This window comes from Stylophora pistillata, chromosome 3, assembly GCF_964205215.1.
Source record: "Stylophora pistillata chromosome 3, jaStyPist1.2, whole genome shotgun sequence".
Classification (NCBI taxonomy): Eukaryota; Metazoa; Cnidaria; class Anthozoa; order Scleractinia; family Pocilloporidae; genus Stylophora; species Stylophora pistillata.
In genome coordinates, this window is record NC_142521.1 from 15,986,133 (window position 1) to 16,002,120 (window position 15,988).

At 41.1% G+C, this 15,988-nt stretch overlaps 2 protein-coding genes, 1 long non-coding RNA gene and 1 pseudogene across 6 annotated transcripts in view; 2 read left to right on the forward strand and 2 right to left on the reverse strand.

The window, feature by feature from the left end:
* Positions 1 to 842: 842 nt before the first annotated feature.
* LOC148734723 (uncharacterized) lies at positions 843 to 5,413 on the forward strand. Its single transcript, XR_015998280.1, has 2 exons — positions 843 to 2,432; positions 2,971 to 5,413. It is a non-coding gene; the product is annotated as an uncharacterized LOC148734723 (long non-coding RNA).
* On the reverse strand, positions 2,576 to 11,993 carry LOC111336291 (LYR motif-containing protein 4). Of its 3 annotated transcripts, none has more exons than XR_015998279.1 (4): positions 11,835 to 11,993; positions 5,908 to 6,028; positions 3,554 to 4,520; positions 2,576 to 2,851 (listed from the first exon to the last, which is right to left on the reverse strand). XR_015998279.1 is itself a non-coding variant. In XM_088751615.1 (4 exons), the coding sequence occupies exons 1-3, from the start codon at positions 11,954 to 11,956 to the stop codon at positions 4,464 to 4,466; spliced, it is 300 nt and encodes a 99-aa protein (XP_088607741.1). In that variant the 5' UTR covers positions 11,957 to 11,993; the 3' UTR covers positions 2,576 to 4,101; positions 4,443 to 4,463. The 3 variants fall into 3 exon arrangements, 2 of the variants coding, with proteins under 2 accessions (XP_088607741.1, XP_022798085.1); XM_088751615.1 differs by having other exon boundaries at positions 2,576 to 4,101; positions 4,443 to 4,520; XM_022942350.2 differs by having other exon boundaries at positions 2,576 to 4,520.
* Positions 9,086 to 11,822, reverse strand: LOC148734724 (uncharacterized; annotated as a pseudogene).
* A 25-nt stretch (positions 11,994 to 12,018) lies between the features above and the next one.
* The window catches only part of LOC111336288 (uncharacterized), a 31,060-nt gene continuing 27,090 nt past the window's right edge, over positions 12,019 to 15,988 (forward strand). The window contains exon 1 of one of the 2 annotated variants that reach the window (XM_022942347.2): positions 12,019 to 12,213. In XM_022942347.2, the coding sequence (XP_022798082.2) occupies positions 12,149 to 12,213 (65 nt within the window). In that variant the 5' untranslated portion in view covers positions 12,019 to 12,148. The remainder of the gene's footprint in view (positions 12,214 to 15,988) is intronic. The other variant, XM_022942348.2, reaches the window with a different exon arrangement.

Sequence of the window (15,988 nt, forward strand, 5' to 3'; positions counted from 1 at the left end):
ATATTTACTACCAGAAAGTTCCCTTGTCAAGAAAACTGGCGTAGATCGGTGGTGAAAAACGACATTGGGTCTTTTTGATAAGCATAAATTTGTTTTTCGAGCGGGCAGATTTCTCTTGGTATAATTTTTCTTTTGACATAGCGTGTCGCTCTAATGTGAGGTAAAACAAAATCATTCGTCGAATAGTAATAATATATTTCGCGTGTTCTGCATCAAATTCACTTCACTCAAAGACCAACTAGTATAAATAATTGAGTAGTAGTTTTATGAGTTTTGGTCTTCCTGTTTAATTCAATGTAATCAATGACAATATAATAAAAGAATGTCCTTATTGCTTTTAACCACTATTCCATAACTCGACAACAAAGGAGAAACGCGTCATAGAGGAACAAGTGTTCTTGAGTCATAATTAATTCGAGCCTTACAACTTTTTAGTCGGCCAATTCATTTTGCTGCGTTGCTGTCTTTAAAATTTTTGAAGAGTAATTTTATTTAACTCTACTACTCCCCCTTGGCATTTGCAACGTCTTCCTTTTATTCTGCGGCAGTTAAGAGAAGATGTTAAAAAACAGGAACATGATGGCAAATTCGTAATTGATGTCAGTTGTTAAGTTAGACAAGCTCACGTAAAAAAAAAAAAATATAAAGCAGCGCTGTTTTGAATATAACTTACAGTATATTCCATTTTGAAAAAACGTGAAGGTATTCAACCGAATGATTTCCCGTGAAATCGGAATTCTTTCATTTTTATCTAAAGTCGTTTTGTTCCTTTTAACCCAGTTCATCCTATATTTTCGATTGACATCTGAAAGCCTTTCAATAATATTGAACTTACACCGGTGTTTATTTTTAAAAACACGTACAGTACCTATATCAAAGTTGCTTTTTACCCTGGATCTTTTTTCTAGCTGTGTCTACAACCAGACAACAGAGGTAAATTACAGAAACCTCACCGCCTTGCCAAGGGGATTCCTCTCTTTCGGAAAGACAACGTTTTCGGTCACTATTTATTCTTACGTCACTCTCAGTCTGCCGATGATAAATAATCATGCACAAGAGTCCGAACTCATGCACAGACCATATACATATAACTATAATTCCTATCATGAAATAACTTCGTCATAGCTTATTTTCGATGAATTCACACTACAAGTTTTGCATTTCCCCCATTCTAGTTTACAGCGAGTTAAGACGCCATCCCGCTGTTTTGTATCATCCTTTTTTGCTGAAGGATGCCGGCTGTAAATTCGTGATGTTTCCTAAATCACAATATTTTGAGATGTGCACGTTTCACACAAAGGTATTAAGCGAAACAGGAACAGTTCGTCGCCCCACGTTAGCTCATCACTCGAAGCTCAAGACAAAATATTGGAATCTGTTAACTGTGTCATTGGTCTTCCGCTTTCACGTTAAGCCAAACAGGTAGCTGGTGGAAAGTGGGGGTTAGGAGTGAGGCGAGGATGGGAAGGGTACCGGAACTATTTGAAAGCTTAGTTTAGTCATCTAGCGGTATATTTTTCGAAATACTAACCCACGAGTTGTACCACTGTGTCTTTTGAGATCCTAAAGCGAAGTCAAAAAGGCTCTGACGGCGTTTCACTGTTTTTGAGCAAAGACTTTAGAGTGGTGTAGCTGAAATGCAAGAAAAATGAAAATGAAATTGAAATGTCGACTGCTATTTAACCTGTTCCTTGCGTGTTTACAGTGAAATAGCGAGAGCTTTCTTCAAGTATCCAAGGATTTGGGGAGGTGGAAGTTTTTTTGTTAGTTTTTAAAGAGTTAAATCTGGTTTTTAGGTCTGTACTCCATGCGGCAGAAAACGCGCGCTTTCTACCATTCTGTCCCTTCCGACTCAGAAATCGAATTGAAGACACGCTTTTTATATCACTTGTGCGGTATATTGTAGTATAAGCATATAAGCTTGGTTAAATGCTTCTGATTGTACTCAATGCAGCCGCAAATTTTTAAGGGCTTTTTTTTTTCCCCACCAAGGTATTTACTCGGTTTGCTACGATCTATCACTCTTTGCGGTGATTTACATCGGATGGGGCTCGTACGATCTTTGATCTGTCGATTATTTTAAATGTCACGTACCTATAATAGTTAAAATTGCTTTTCTGAGTATCACAGGCTACTTATGTCAACGAGACAACATGGGAATGGTACTGAATTCTTCCGGCCATTCTGAAGAGACTCCCATCCCGGAGGAAGGAGGATATAAAGTTGACGTGTACTCCAATCCGATTAGGTTAGTTCTTTGGTGGTCTTCCGGCATTCCTGAACATTGACCTGCGTTTTGTATCCGGTTTTGCCTTTGCTGAAACCAAAGCAGAGTAGAAAATTCCCTTACGGGCCACATTATACATCTTTGTTTAGCGAAGAGCACGGTGTTTCAACGAGGAACAAGAAGTGGTGGAACCCACGCGCGAAATGTAGGGCCGACAGTTTAGCTGTTTAACCTGTTATTCAGCATTTACAGTGACACAGCCTTAAGCACTCGCACGACAATTCGCAACACTCATTATGTTCCGAGAGATTTAGAACCAGCTCAAGGTGAACCGAAAATAACAATCAATCGCACAAAATTATGACTTTTTATTGTCTTCCTTTCACTCATTTACGCATAAGATTAGAAAATAGGAGAAAACTTTAAATACGGACTGAAAACACTTACCGGGCAAGATATTTTGACCGCCAACATTTTTAAAAGAAGCACTTATATCGATCGCCTTATCACAATGCCTACGTACCACATAATTAATTAATCCTCTCGCTCTACGGAATGAAGAAGATGGAATTTCTCCTTCTCCTTCCATAATTGATTCATTTCCATTCACAAGGTCCAAATACACTAGTAGGTAAAAAAAAAAAAAAGAGGTGGGTAAAATTATAAGACGTTTACTCTTCAAACCTTTACATGCTAACATCAATATGTAATCTCTCCATACTTTTCTCCTTATATTTCCTAAGGTGCTGACAAGGAGAATTTGTTTAACAATCAAGAGCTTCTTCAGTTAGTGATCATTTCCTTTATTCTCCTGACCTTATTGTGTGATTCAGGGATGATATTGTAAGGAGAAATTAGATGTTGGTAACTCTTGAGGCTTAAAGTGTGAAGGTTGTGGAAAAACACTGCTGGGCAAGTCACTGATTCAAAGTTTTTTCCACAATCTGCTAAATGTGGGTGGCCAGACTGAGTACAGCTCTTTTGATTGTTGTGATGAGATAGAGGAAAATTGGTCATCAGATTTGAGGAGTTAACAGATTCATCATTGTCTTAAAGAGATGGAATGCATGTGACACAAGGCAGGTGGTTACATACAGTAGTACACTATGGCTGATTACAAATCATGATTGCAAGAATTCTTCTTGAACTTAATAGAGTAAATGGTTTGAACCCAGGGGCAATATTTGAGTCTTGACTCTGATGATGACCTCTGCACAGGTTGTCGAAATGTCAGTCTTCACCACCAACAACAGTCCATCTCAGGACTACACTCACCCGGATGATCACAATACAATTTCAAAAGAATTCTTCTATGAGGGTGCTTACCATTTACGAGGTATCGCCAAATTGAAAGAATTAAGTTGCACAAGTCAACTACTTGTGTGTTCTGGTGTTTGAGTTGTGCCCTTCACGGTTTTCAACACCAAAAGGAATGGAGATTATTTTCACCATTATCGCACAGTTCGTCACTCATTACTGCAAAGCATAATGCCATCAATCCATACAAGTTTGAGAAAATTGCCTGGTCTTTCCCAGAGAACAGAGCCTGGTTTATGCAGTTCTCAACATTAACCTTTCTATTTACAAAAATAGGATGATCTGACAACCCAATCCCGTCAACTGAAGAGAGGCCTTCGGCCAAAAGCATAAACTCTTTCCATAGTTCACAAATGCAAAGACAACAAGTATGCCTGTGAGTAAACTTTTCTTTGTTAAGACATCAAATCTTGGGCAAGACAAGTGATATTATAATATTATCATCATCATAACATGTATTCATCATGCACATTTAACTATTACAGAATGGCTGAAGAGGAGTCTAATAGTAAAGTTTCCATTGCTGTCAGCTATTCCTGCCAGTTGAATAAGAGGCCCTGAAGATAAAAACAAGATCCCTAAACAATTCGCAGTTAACTTTCTCCTTATTCCAGGAAACACAAAAGGGATCCTGCAATATCCGTTGAAGGGCATAAAGTCAAGAATAAAACAGTGCTTTGTGTCTTTAACTTGTTCAGTACATTGGGCTACATGCATGTTGCATCGCGGAGAAATTATCTGTGCTATGGCCACAATATAACAAAAAGTTATTTCCCACAAAGAAGTGTTCTGATCCTCACTGTATGCATCTTGTCCCTTCTTACAGGACTTGATGCACAATAATTATAGCATAATCTCCAGTGAAATAGGTGATATTTGCTTGTCCATTAGATGGTACCTCTTCTTTCACTGCTGAATATCATCTATTCTTTTCTATCACGAGCTTTTCATGTCTGTACATTTGACCTAAAGAGACCTGCAAAAGATTCAATATTAACCATACAGTTAAACCTCAATTATCTGGACCTCAACAGGAGTTTCATTACCCTGTGAGCAGAGCCTTTTTAACCCGTCCTTGAATCGAAAAGAGAAAAAGGCTCTGCTGACATCCTGTTGTTGCTCATTTGAACATGCACAGCGGTTGCCTAGAAACTGATCCTTTTCCAGGGCCCCCTTGCACTTTTGTGGGCACAGATTTGGTCATCTGTGTACATGAAAAACAAAGGCACGTGCACCAAAACCAGTTTGACTGGAGGCAAAACCGGCTTGAATAGCCCGGTGTTTTGGGTTTTTGGTATTTCAAAGCAACAACAGGATGTCGGCTGAGCCTTTTCCCTTGGAGGGTTAAAAAGAAGCAAAGAAGAAGAAAAGAAGAAAAGGCTCTGCTCACAGGTTAGGGTTTCATTACCGTTGTCAGAAGGAGGGCAACTTGGTTTTCATAGGCAGGCAAAATTTTTTTTAATTGAATTTCTTTGTAAAATAAACTTCCATCCAGATTGTCAAATCAGGTCAGCAAAACTGTCCTCACAACCAGTCAATTTTCCTGGTGCCCAGGCCCTTAATGAAACCTCTGCCTTGATTGTCTGGATTTCTCGATTATCCCAATTTTTTCGCCAATATTTATTGGTCATGATCAAGATCCGTAGCCATGTTCTTATCAAAGTCAAGTAAAGGCAATGTTCTTCTTTAAGATAAACTGGCTTACTTCAACATTTTAGACCAGTGTAAAAACATTTTATCACTAATTTTAATTGTTAATACACACGTGCAGAGGTCTTTATGTAGGACAGTGAAGACGTAGACCATAGCTTTTTCAAAATGATTTGTAAATGTTTTGTTTCAGGATTAAATGTCACTTTCTTAACTTAATCAGTTTCTGTTCCTCATTGCTCTTCATATTCTCGATTATATAAACCCTTGATTATCTGGACCCTTGGTTATCTGGACTATTTTGTCTAGTCCCAATGAGTCCAGATAACCAAAGTTTGCCCCTATTCTATCATCTTTGTTACTCTGTCTCTACCCAAAACACTTTTCATTCTGCTGATCAAACCAATAAGCTGGATATTTGTCCTATATAGACTTAACAACAGAGCCAGCTCACCCTCAATCCATGACATTTCAATGACTCAAGTTAACAGATGATCAACCTGCTAACTTGGATCTAGGCAGGTTTCAATACTCACAAGTGGCCAAAGTTTTTGTTTTCACCTATGATACATGTTAAAAATTAAAAGCAAACAATATCAAGTCTTGCTCCATTTTTTTTTTGCTGCTGTAGAATTGTTTGTTTCTAATCATGACAAGTCTGATAGGAGAATTAGGGCAAATAAAGAAATTAAAAAAAAAAGATTGAGAAGCACCTGTCTTTTCATTACTTGTAAACTATCCTCTGCTCTCTTGATTAATGTCTTTATTTTTTCTGGATCTGTGATATCTTTGTTTTCCCTGAAGGCATCTTTTATTCTTCTTGTGGCATACATCCTAACATAACAATTTTCACAACCATGAAAAGAGAAAAATCCCACAGTTATAACCACAGAAAAAGAAAATGAATTGGGTAAGGCTAGTTTGTATGCCAAACTTATCAGGTACCTACCTTAATTTGGATTTTGAGCTTTTCAAATTACAAAAAATAGAACTGTTGATTCACATACTAAACTTAATCATTTTTAAAGCTCTTCCCTGTACTTTTCCAGAAAATTGCATCAGAGCATTTAGTTCGGCACATGAAAGTATCTGAGTTAGTGAACAAGCCATTCCAAAGCTGTTCCACGATGGAAATTTTTTGCTTATCCTGGAAAAAAGACCAGCTGGGTCATCCGTATTTGAAGTAACCGTTCATAGTTGATTTTGATGCTGAACTTTTCCAGTGTATAATTCATGGTATTGGGTTCTACTCTTGAAAAGTTCCATGCTTAAAGTGGGTCTTAGGTGTATTTTTTTTATCCTTGTGATATGCACTTTGTTTTGATTAGCATTAAAGTTACTCTTATGGTTAAAGCTTGCAATTGGCAAATATTCTAGTTCAAACACATTGCAGGCCCACATTACATAACACCTTAGTTAATCACAAGGATGTGGATAATCTCTGCACAGTGCAGTCAACACAACTAATTTTTCAAGCTTTCTCTCCTTAGGGGCTTCAATTATGTTTTTCTCATCTTATGTTGAAAACTTGATAAATTATCGCATGCAACACCCCTCTCCCACAACACAGCAAAAACAAGACAGTGAACCTGTTAAAGCATCTTTGATAAGAAAATGAGGAGCCCCCAAGGGCTTGAGGAAATGAAGAGTCCACAAGGGTTTGAGGAAATGAGGAGCTCCCGGGGGTTGGAGCAAATGAGAAGCCCCCTGGGGTTGGAGAAAATGAGAAGTCCTCAAGGGCTTGAGAAATTGAGGAACCCCCAAGTCTTGAATAAAGGGAGGGAAGGGAAAGAAACAATTAGAGAGATTAATCAAGTTCCTGTAATCCTGTAATCAAGTTTAAAAGTAAAATTAAACGAGACTTACCTGTAAGTTGAAGTTTGATTGAGATTCTACCGAGTTATAAAGTGCTGGGAGATTACATGAGTTAGCAAGCCCATGCGCCAACTCAGTCTTTAAAAGCTTAATGTTAGTGATTCAAGGCACCACACTACATTAGGGTGGGTGGGAGGGCATGTAATCTCCCAGCACTTTATAACTTGGTAGAATCTCAATCAAACTTCAACTTACAGGTAAGTCTCGTTTAATTTTACTATTCTAACTCGTTATCGTGCTGTAATTTAAGCATTGTCATGGCAAAACTTTTATTTTACACATGTGTGTTACTTCACAGTGCTGAGTACCCTGTCAGCAAACATGTCCTCTTTAACAATAGGTTTTTTGTAATACTTGGCAAATGTTGACTCAGAGCACCACCCAGCTGTTTGCAGAATGTCATCAAGACTTACTGAGGCATTGTTGGCTGCAGATGTACTGGCAGCCCTTGTGCTGTGTGATTTAAATCTGGAAGTGTCAATTCCAGAGTCAGTGAGAACAGTCTTCACCCACCGGCTTATAGTATCTCTACTAACTTTCCTGAAAGGTTTTTGATAACTAACAAACAATTGGCCTTCTGAGCCTCTTAAGTTTTGTGTTCTTGTTAAGTACTCTTTTAACGTAGATACAACACATAGCGTTTTACCTTCAAAAGTATTTTGACATGTTTATTATTTAGCCTTTTACCAAAAGCTTGCAAGGCGAAGTGAATTGCCTTCAATTCTAACTCATTGATGTGCAATTGGCTTTCTGTACCAGACCACAAGCCTTGGGTTGTATCACCATCAAGGTATGCCCCCCAACCCTTTTTTGACGCATCAGTTTTAATCTCAATGACAGGATTTCCATGTGATATTGGGTTTAAGGCCGTATCTACATTTTCAATCCACCAAGCAAGATCATCTTTTGCACTTGGGGACAGGGTTATAAGAGCCTCAAAGTTACCCTTATGTTCTCTTAGAGCCAAGTTCTTTTCTATCGCTAGTTTCCTATGATGAAGTTTCCCAAACTGTACCCCAGGTAAGTTGGAGACAAGTGTGCCAACTAATTGGGCTAGCTCGGTGATGGTGGTTTCATGCTTGTGTTGCATTGCTGTACAGTTAGCTTTTACTTTCACTTTTTTGTCATCAGTGAAGGTAATTGTCATTGACACAGAGTCAAGGACAAAACCTAAAAATATGATTCGCTGAGCTGGTGTGACAGATGATTTTTGCCCATTAATCACAAACCCCAAACTTGAAAGTAATCTCTGCGTATCAGAGATATTGAGCAGGCATTCATTGGCATCTCTACCCTGGAGGTACGAATCATCTATGTACCCCACATTCAGGTGACCTTTCTGTCTTAAGGTAGAGTACACTGGTTTCATCAACTTAGTAAAACACGTGAAGGTGTAGTCTGATCGTACGGGTGAGTGTAGTCCTGAGAAGGACTGCTGTCGGTGGTAGTGACTGACGTTTCGACAACCTGTGCGGAAGTCATCATCAGAGTCAAGTAAATGATTGTTGTCAGTAGAATGTTCTTATTCCAGTTCGTGTGAAATGAACGATTTATAAGATCAATTGTTCTGACTGCCAAGCCTCCTACATCGGTGAGACTAGCAGAAACCTCACAACAAGACTGACTGAACACAGATGGGCAACGAGGAAAGGTGATGTCAGCAATCACATTGCTGAACACCATCGACTTACCAACCACAACATTGACTGGAACTCTGCGCAATGCCTAATCTACAGCACTGACTATTTTCAACGACTGACTCTGGAAAGCTGGTTTACTAACTTAGAACAGACTCCCCTAAACAGATGTCAACAACTACCCGCTCCATACAAACGACTCATTCACGACATAAACATCACAAACGACCGAAAAAGAACGACCTAACTTTACCGACAGATCGAAACAGACCAATCACGACCGACTTACGTCACTTGAGTCTTACAGCCAATAACATCACGGCAAAACCAACCGATCATTTCACATGAACTGGAATAAGAACATTCTACTGACAACAATCATTCACTTGACTCTGATGATGACTTCCGCACAGGTTGTTGAAACATCAGTCACTACCACCGACAACAGTCCTTCTCAGGACTACACTCACCCGGATGATCAGACTACACCTTCACATGTTACCCCCGGGTTCAAGCCATTTACTGCATTAGTAAAACACCTTGGTGCAGATGAAAGCCCATTTGGCATACATGTGTATTGGTAGAGAAAACCCTTCCAGTAAAATCTCAGATACTTCTGATGTTCCTTAGCAATGGGAACTAAGTGGTAGGCATCTTTTATATCCATTGATGCCATGAAACAGTTTGGAGTCATGAGTCGCACAGCAGACCACAGAGTATCCATTTTGAAATGGTGTCTCTCTATGTGCTTGTTAAGCCCCTTTAAATTCAAAATCATGCGTTATTGACCACTTTTCTTTTTTCTGACAAATATAGTGGAAATGTATTCATCTGGAGTGTGTACAGCAGGCTCAATGACACCTAATTCAAGTAGGTGAGCAATTTCTGAGGTAATTATGCCTTCCTCTGAGTCAAACTGGATTTCAGGCCTTAGCCTTAGTTGAGTTGGATTTGCAATCTCTAGGTGGCAGTGCTGTACCATATCCAATATATCTTGGTCTGCTGTGATACTCATCCATGTTGAAAGAAAATGCCTCAGCCTACCAGCAAATTCATTTGTTGTTAGACTAACCTATATAGGGTTTGAGCTTAGTCATTCTTCTTCTTCCCCTCCTGCTTCCTTCTGAAGTGGAGGGGTCTCTGGAAGTTTAAATTCTTGGACTGCTTATTGTTGGAATTGTGAGGGCGAACATATTTCTTTCCACGCCAGCCATGGTGTTGCTGGCTACTTTTTGAGTGATGAGAGCTGCTGTCCTTGGTGAGCTTTGAACTCAGCCTGTTTGTGTCTGAGATGTCTTTAACAGCCTTTGGAAGATCATCTCCAAACCATTCAGCTGTCACTGGATTTGATGGGCTGCAAAGGTGTCTATAATTTGTATTGAGTTGTGGTCTCATCAACTCTCTCCGTCGATAGTTTAACTCCTGGTTAGCATTTGCCAAGAGTAGCACCCCATCCATTAGGGGACTAACACTATCTTCTTTCTGAGTTTCTGAGTTGCCTATCAACTTGTTCACCTCTGATACGACTACTATTATTCCTTTAATCAGGCTTTTCTGAACCTTTTGGAATTTTAAGTCAGTTGACCGAGCTGACTCATCTAAATTGTTCCAGACACCCTGATTGACCTTTGTCTCCGACAGGGTGGTGCAATTTTTCGGGAGTTTCGTGTTGTTTCTTTAACTCCATTATTTTGTCTTCGTTACCTTTCTCCCTCATAATCTTATCCACAAGTGATGCAAGTTCCCCGTCGATAGCGGGACCGACATGTTCGGTGAGCTGTAGGGTTTTTGTCAGCTTAGTAATCAGAGGGTTGCTGTTCTTTCCTTGTTCGTTTAGTCTTTTTTTCTTGGCAGGTGGCTCTTCCTCGACCAGTGATTCAACATCGTCCTTAGACACACTCGAATCACAATCATCAGCCAAGTCTTCATCATCATTGCCGCCTGAACGTGATGCAATCAGACTGTTCAAGTCATTGAAATCCGCGTTCATTGAATCCCTTAGGCCTTCAAATGAACCCTTGAGGGCTCCGGCAATAACGAAACCAAGAGCTGCTGCGTTTAGGGTAACACAAGAACTTCCTTTGTTCACCGAGTTCATGGGTGCTTGAGCAGTTGAAGGCCTTTTCCCGCCTTTTTGTGAGGCTGGTTTTCCAGCTGATTTACGCACTTCATCAGTGCTAAGGTCCTCCTTAGAGGATTTTTCGTTACCCCTGACCTCTTTAGGAGGGGTTAAAGATGGATTGTCAGCCATTTACAGCAGAAGATGCGGTGTTTTTTCTCTCAGTTCTAAAAGCGCAGTTGGACTGTCGAAGGCGTAAGCTTGCACTGAGTTGGCACATGCGCTTGCTATCTCATGTGATCTTACAGCACGATAACGAGGTAGAATGTCTTTGCGTGGGGCATGGTTGCCCATATTGCCCAAGCCAGGGGCTCATATAATCACAAGACAACACCCACCCATCCCACCCCAGGGGAGGACATCCATCACACAGTAATCTCGTGTGTGGGAAATTAACGTCTCCTACCCCTAACACTGCAGAAGATGGGACCTCCATTTACTCGTCCCTATCCGAGAAGACTACAATATCTAAACCATTTCTTGATGTTATAGAAAGGCAGCATATTCTTCTCAATTATTTTAAGACCTTGAGTGTTGGTCTGGCTGGGGCTCGAACCCTCGACCTCCCGCACATCAGTCCAGTGCTCTATCAATTGAGCTAACCGGGAGGTGGTTAAATAGACAAAGTACAGTGACTTATAACAACCAAATGTCAGTCAACAGCTAGCCAAGGTCAGCAGGGAGGCCTGGCGCTAATTAAGCTATTCCCTTAAAATATGAACCACGTGGATGTAATGGGTGAGGTTAAGTTATTACGTAATCGCTGTGACTTTCTAAAGGGATAGGAAATAAAGGGAGAATCTAAACCAGTGTCCACCCTTACAAAGCTGCGCTTAAGATACATAATGGACAGATTCTCTTACTAAGATCGAGCTTATTTGATGAACAGTAGATTTTAGCAACATCGTCTTGGGGAGAGATGATTAATTTTTAGAGATAAAAAATAGCAGTGGCAAATTATCGGGTAAAATCTTCCTTTTTACAAGATAGCATGATAAGCGCTACACACCTGAAGTTATAACTGGTAAATGTTTTCCCAACTCGTAACATCTGACGGTAAAGTTGTAGAACTTCTTGACTGGAAGACATTTTGAAGACAGCCGCCATTGGTAGAGGAACATTGGAACGCATGCTCTTTTCGATTGTTTTGCTCGTGGGCTCATGTGCCTCGTGGTACCTCGTCGGGGTGACTCAGTCGATTCTGAGAACTTGAACTTGGCACTCCTTGACAGACACAATGAGGATTAATCATGCGTGATGATGACTCAGATATTTTGCTAGTGATCCACGAGGATGGTTTTGTTTTTCCAAAGAGCCTGAGCGATGGCTAGGAATCACATTCTGTTGTTAGCGCTGTTCTTACAGCTGGTGTTCCTCATTCACTTGAGGTGAGAATTTTCGTTCCTGTATCTTCGTGAGTGCCAGTGTTTTTACACGTGATTTCAGATTCATGCATGACCCCTTACTTCCGCCAAAATAGTGAAATCTCAACATACTCGTGGATCCATGGAACATAGCTTTGTTCTAATATTTATTTACCTCTCTTTGTGTACAAGCTTTGATTTTTATACATTCAGGTTGAGGAAAAAAGCTAGCACGGTTATTAAAATAACGCGCAAAAGTGCTTGTAGAATCGTTTCGTTTTCGATTTGGAATTGAACCGGATGGAATTTGACAACAAACTTTAAGACTATGAGATTTGATCGATTAAATTGTTGACATAAACTTCTGGCTTGAGGATCAAAAAAGTTGTTGATCTATTTTGGGTGATTTCTAGCAAATACGATACATTCACGAGAAGTAGTAAACAATTATCTCGTTCATCGCTCAGATATTAGCTATTTACTTAAGTAAAATAATTTAGATATTTGCTTGATAAACCAGCGTCTGCTAGTTACGTAATTGAATTTTCTTAGACCGAAATACATAGTATTTTTACACGAAATTTACGAGAGAAGACATATTTCTAACAGATTTGTTAAAAATTGATTTATAATTAATTTCAGTTTCAAATAGAGTTAGCAAAGGGTTATTTTGTTACGCCTCCCAACTCAAATACGTTCCCTCATTGGTGGAGAATGTGTCATGTGTCAAGGGTCAAAACTGTCCATCTCCCAAGGGGGATCTAGATTCATTAACTACCCAGAAAATCAAACACTGCAACTTTTGACTTGCATGTAATCAGGTTTTGCAGGCTGAAACCTGCAAATTTGTGTGGTAAATGAAGTTGCAAGGTGACACCCTTAACTTGTACAATTTGTTCTGCTTTTGAGTTTGGAGGGATAACATTATTACTGCCCCCATAGGGAAAAAGTAAGTTATGTTTCTCAAGAGACTCTCAGTGTTTTACAGGCTCATCCTCGGTGTAAAAACTTGTGAAGCTCACGAGTGACATAAAACAAAGACAACAAAACATTATAGACAATAGCTGTTGTGTTTCACGGATTTAAGTCAGACGAATTACTACAACTCAATACAAACTCAACATCTCTATTTTCAACATGGCGATTGTCAAATCTACAAGGTGCGCACGTGGCATGTGTGCGCATATGTGACAGATACCGCGGGCCGGCATGCCCGACATAGCATTCCTCCCCCCCAAAATTTCAGAACTAATCTAAAATAATTGAGTTCAGTTCAGTTCAGTTCATAGGTTTAGTTTTTCAGGGGGTTTCCGCAGCCGACGGGGATAGCGCCTAGGTGGTGGTGTTGCAGAACTGCTGGTCGTGATCTCGTTCTGGCTGCTAGGAGATTTGCTCGGTTGGTTGGTCACATCTATGTCTATGGTTGGTAATTTCTCCATATCATTCGCAGAAGGAGGTTGTGGTTCTTCACTTTCGGCGCTGCATGTCGCTGGTGGAATTCCTACTAACACAGCTGGGTCTAGGTGTGGGGAGAAGTACTCCTTATTAACGCTCGGAGTTACTGCAGTCTCCTTGAGTTGATCGATATGTTGTCGCCATACTGTATTTGGTCCGACTCTGACTTCGTAGGATAAGGGTCCAGGGTGAGCTGTGATGATACCAGGAACCCACTTATCTCCGCTTCTGTAGTTTCGTGCAACGACAGCTTGACCTACGGTTAACTCACGGGTAGGGTTGTGGCTGGATCGTAACTCTTGGTCTTGCTGCTTTTCTTCCACTCGCTTCCGTATGTTAGGCTTCAATATGTCGAGTTTCGTTCTGAGGTTTCTTCCCATGAGGAGTACCGCTGGTGCCTCACCAGTCAGCGCATGTGGTGTTGTTCTGTAGGCTAGCAAGAAGTTTGCCAGTTTCCAGGAGAGGGTTTTCTTCTCAGTCAGTGCTGCGCGTAGAGCTTGCTTGAATGTCTGTACAAAACGTTCAGCGCTGCCATTTGTAGCTGGGTGATACGGCGCTGCCCTTTTGTGTTTGATACCATTATTCCTCATGAATGTTCTGAATTCGTCTGATGTGAATTGTGGGCCGTTATCACTGACCAGTTGTTGTGGTAATCCGTGTGTCGCAAACAGCTTTCTTAGTTCCTCAATTGTTCTTGCAGCGCTTGTAGTGGTCATTGGTATTACTTCGGGCCATTTTGAGTGGCTATCCACAACAATGAGAAACATTGTTCCCAAGAATGGTCCCGCAAAATCTATGTGGATACGTTGCCATGGGCGTGCTGGCCACTCCCACGTATGAAGTGGGGCGGTCTTAGGATTGTTCTGGGTGAGTTGACAGCCAGTGCATCCTTTTGCTGTTTGCTCGACTTCCTTGTCCATTCCTGGCCACCAAATGTAGCTCCTAGCCAACGCCTTCATCCTTACGATTCCGGGGTGGCCTTCATGAAGTTGTTCTAACAACTGTGTTCGGTACTTAGGTGGAATTATCACTCGAGAGCCCCACAGAAGGCAACCATCCTGTAATGTAAGTTCATCCTTCCTTCTGTAGAATGGTTCCAATTCTTTTTCACTGACTGGTGGCCACCCTTGTCTCGTGTGTTCTACCACACGTGATAATACCGGATCTCTCTGGGTTGCTTGACGAACCATATCTGCGTTGACTGGCAGTACTTCGAGCTGTGACACTTGAAAAATTTCCGCTGGATCAGCTACTTCCTTGCTGTACGCCTTTTTCAAGGGTAGGCGTGATAGTCCATCCGCGTTTCCATGTTGGGTGGTGTTTTTGTACTCAATGCTGTACTTGAATCCTGCTAGGAACAATGCGTAGCGTTGTAAACGGGCAACTGTCATGGCTGGTATCCCTTTCTTGAGGTTAAGAATTGAGGTCAGAGGTTCATGATCTGTGACCAGCGTGAAATGGCGGCCGAATACCGGTAGGTATAGGTGGAATTTCTTGACTCCCCAAACCAAGGCTAAGGCTTCTTTGTCAATCTGGGAGTAGTTTCTTTCTGCTCTCGTAAGGGTACGTGACGCGAAGGCTATGGGCCGTTCTGAGCCGTCTTCTATTACATGCGATAGTACAGCCCCGACTCCGACTTGTGAGGCGTCGCATGCTAGTTTCAATGGTCGCTCTGGATCATAGTGGGTAAGTACCATATCTGATGCTATGAGTTTCTTCACCGAGAAAAAGGCTTCTTCACACTCTGTGGACCACTTCCACGGCTTGCCTTGTTCTAAGAGCCTGTTCAGGGGGTTGAGGGTGGTTGCGAGGTTGGGTAAGAACTTATGGTAATAGTTTACCAATCCCAAAAATGAACGGACTTGTTGAACGTTCTCTGGCCTTGGAGCATTGACGACGGCATCAACTTTCTCTTGGGTCTTGTGTAGTCCGTATTGGTCCACTTTGTGTCCGCAGTAGGTGATCTTTGTCTGGAAAAACTCGCATTTCCCGCGATTTGCTCTCAGGCCATGTTCCTTTAACCTCTTCAGTGTTTCCTCCAGGTGGGCGAGATGCTCTTCGTCATCTTTTCCTGTGATTATCATATCGTCTAAGATGCAGCTTGTCCCTTCTATTCCTTCTAAGATTTGATCCATTGATCTCTGCCAAATGGCTGGGGCTGACGTTATTCCAAATACCAGGCGATTGTATCGGTACAGTCCTTGATGGGTGTTGACTGTCAGGTACTCTTGTGACTCTTCCTCCACTTCCATCTGGTGGTATGCCTGTCTAAGGTCGATTTTGGTGAACTTCTTCCCCCCTGCCAGCTTAGCAAATATGTCGTCAATGCGAGGGAGAGGGTACT

What these genes read in the sequence shown, in the direction of transcription:
- LOC111336291 (XM_088751615.1), bottom strand. Translation starts at nt 11,956, where the DNA reads ATGCGTTCCAATGTTCCTCTACCAATGGCGGCTGTCTTCAAAATGTCT. An exon ending in TTTACCAGTTATAACTTCAG is followed by an intron (nt 6,029 to 11,834) that starts GTGTGTAGCGCT and finishes TTGTTATGTTAG; the next exon opens with GATGTATGCCACAAGAAGAA. An exon ending in TACAAGTAATGAAAAGACAG is followed by an intron (nt 4,521 to 5,907) that starts GTGCTTCTCAAT and finishes AATCTTTTGCAG; the next exon opens with GTCTCTTTAGGTCAAATGTA.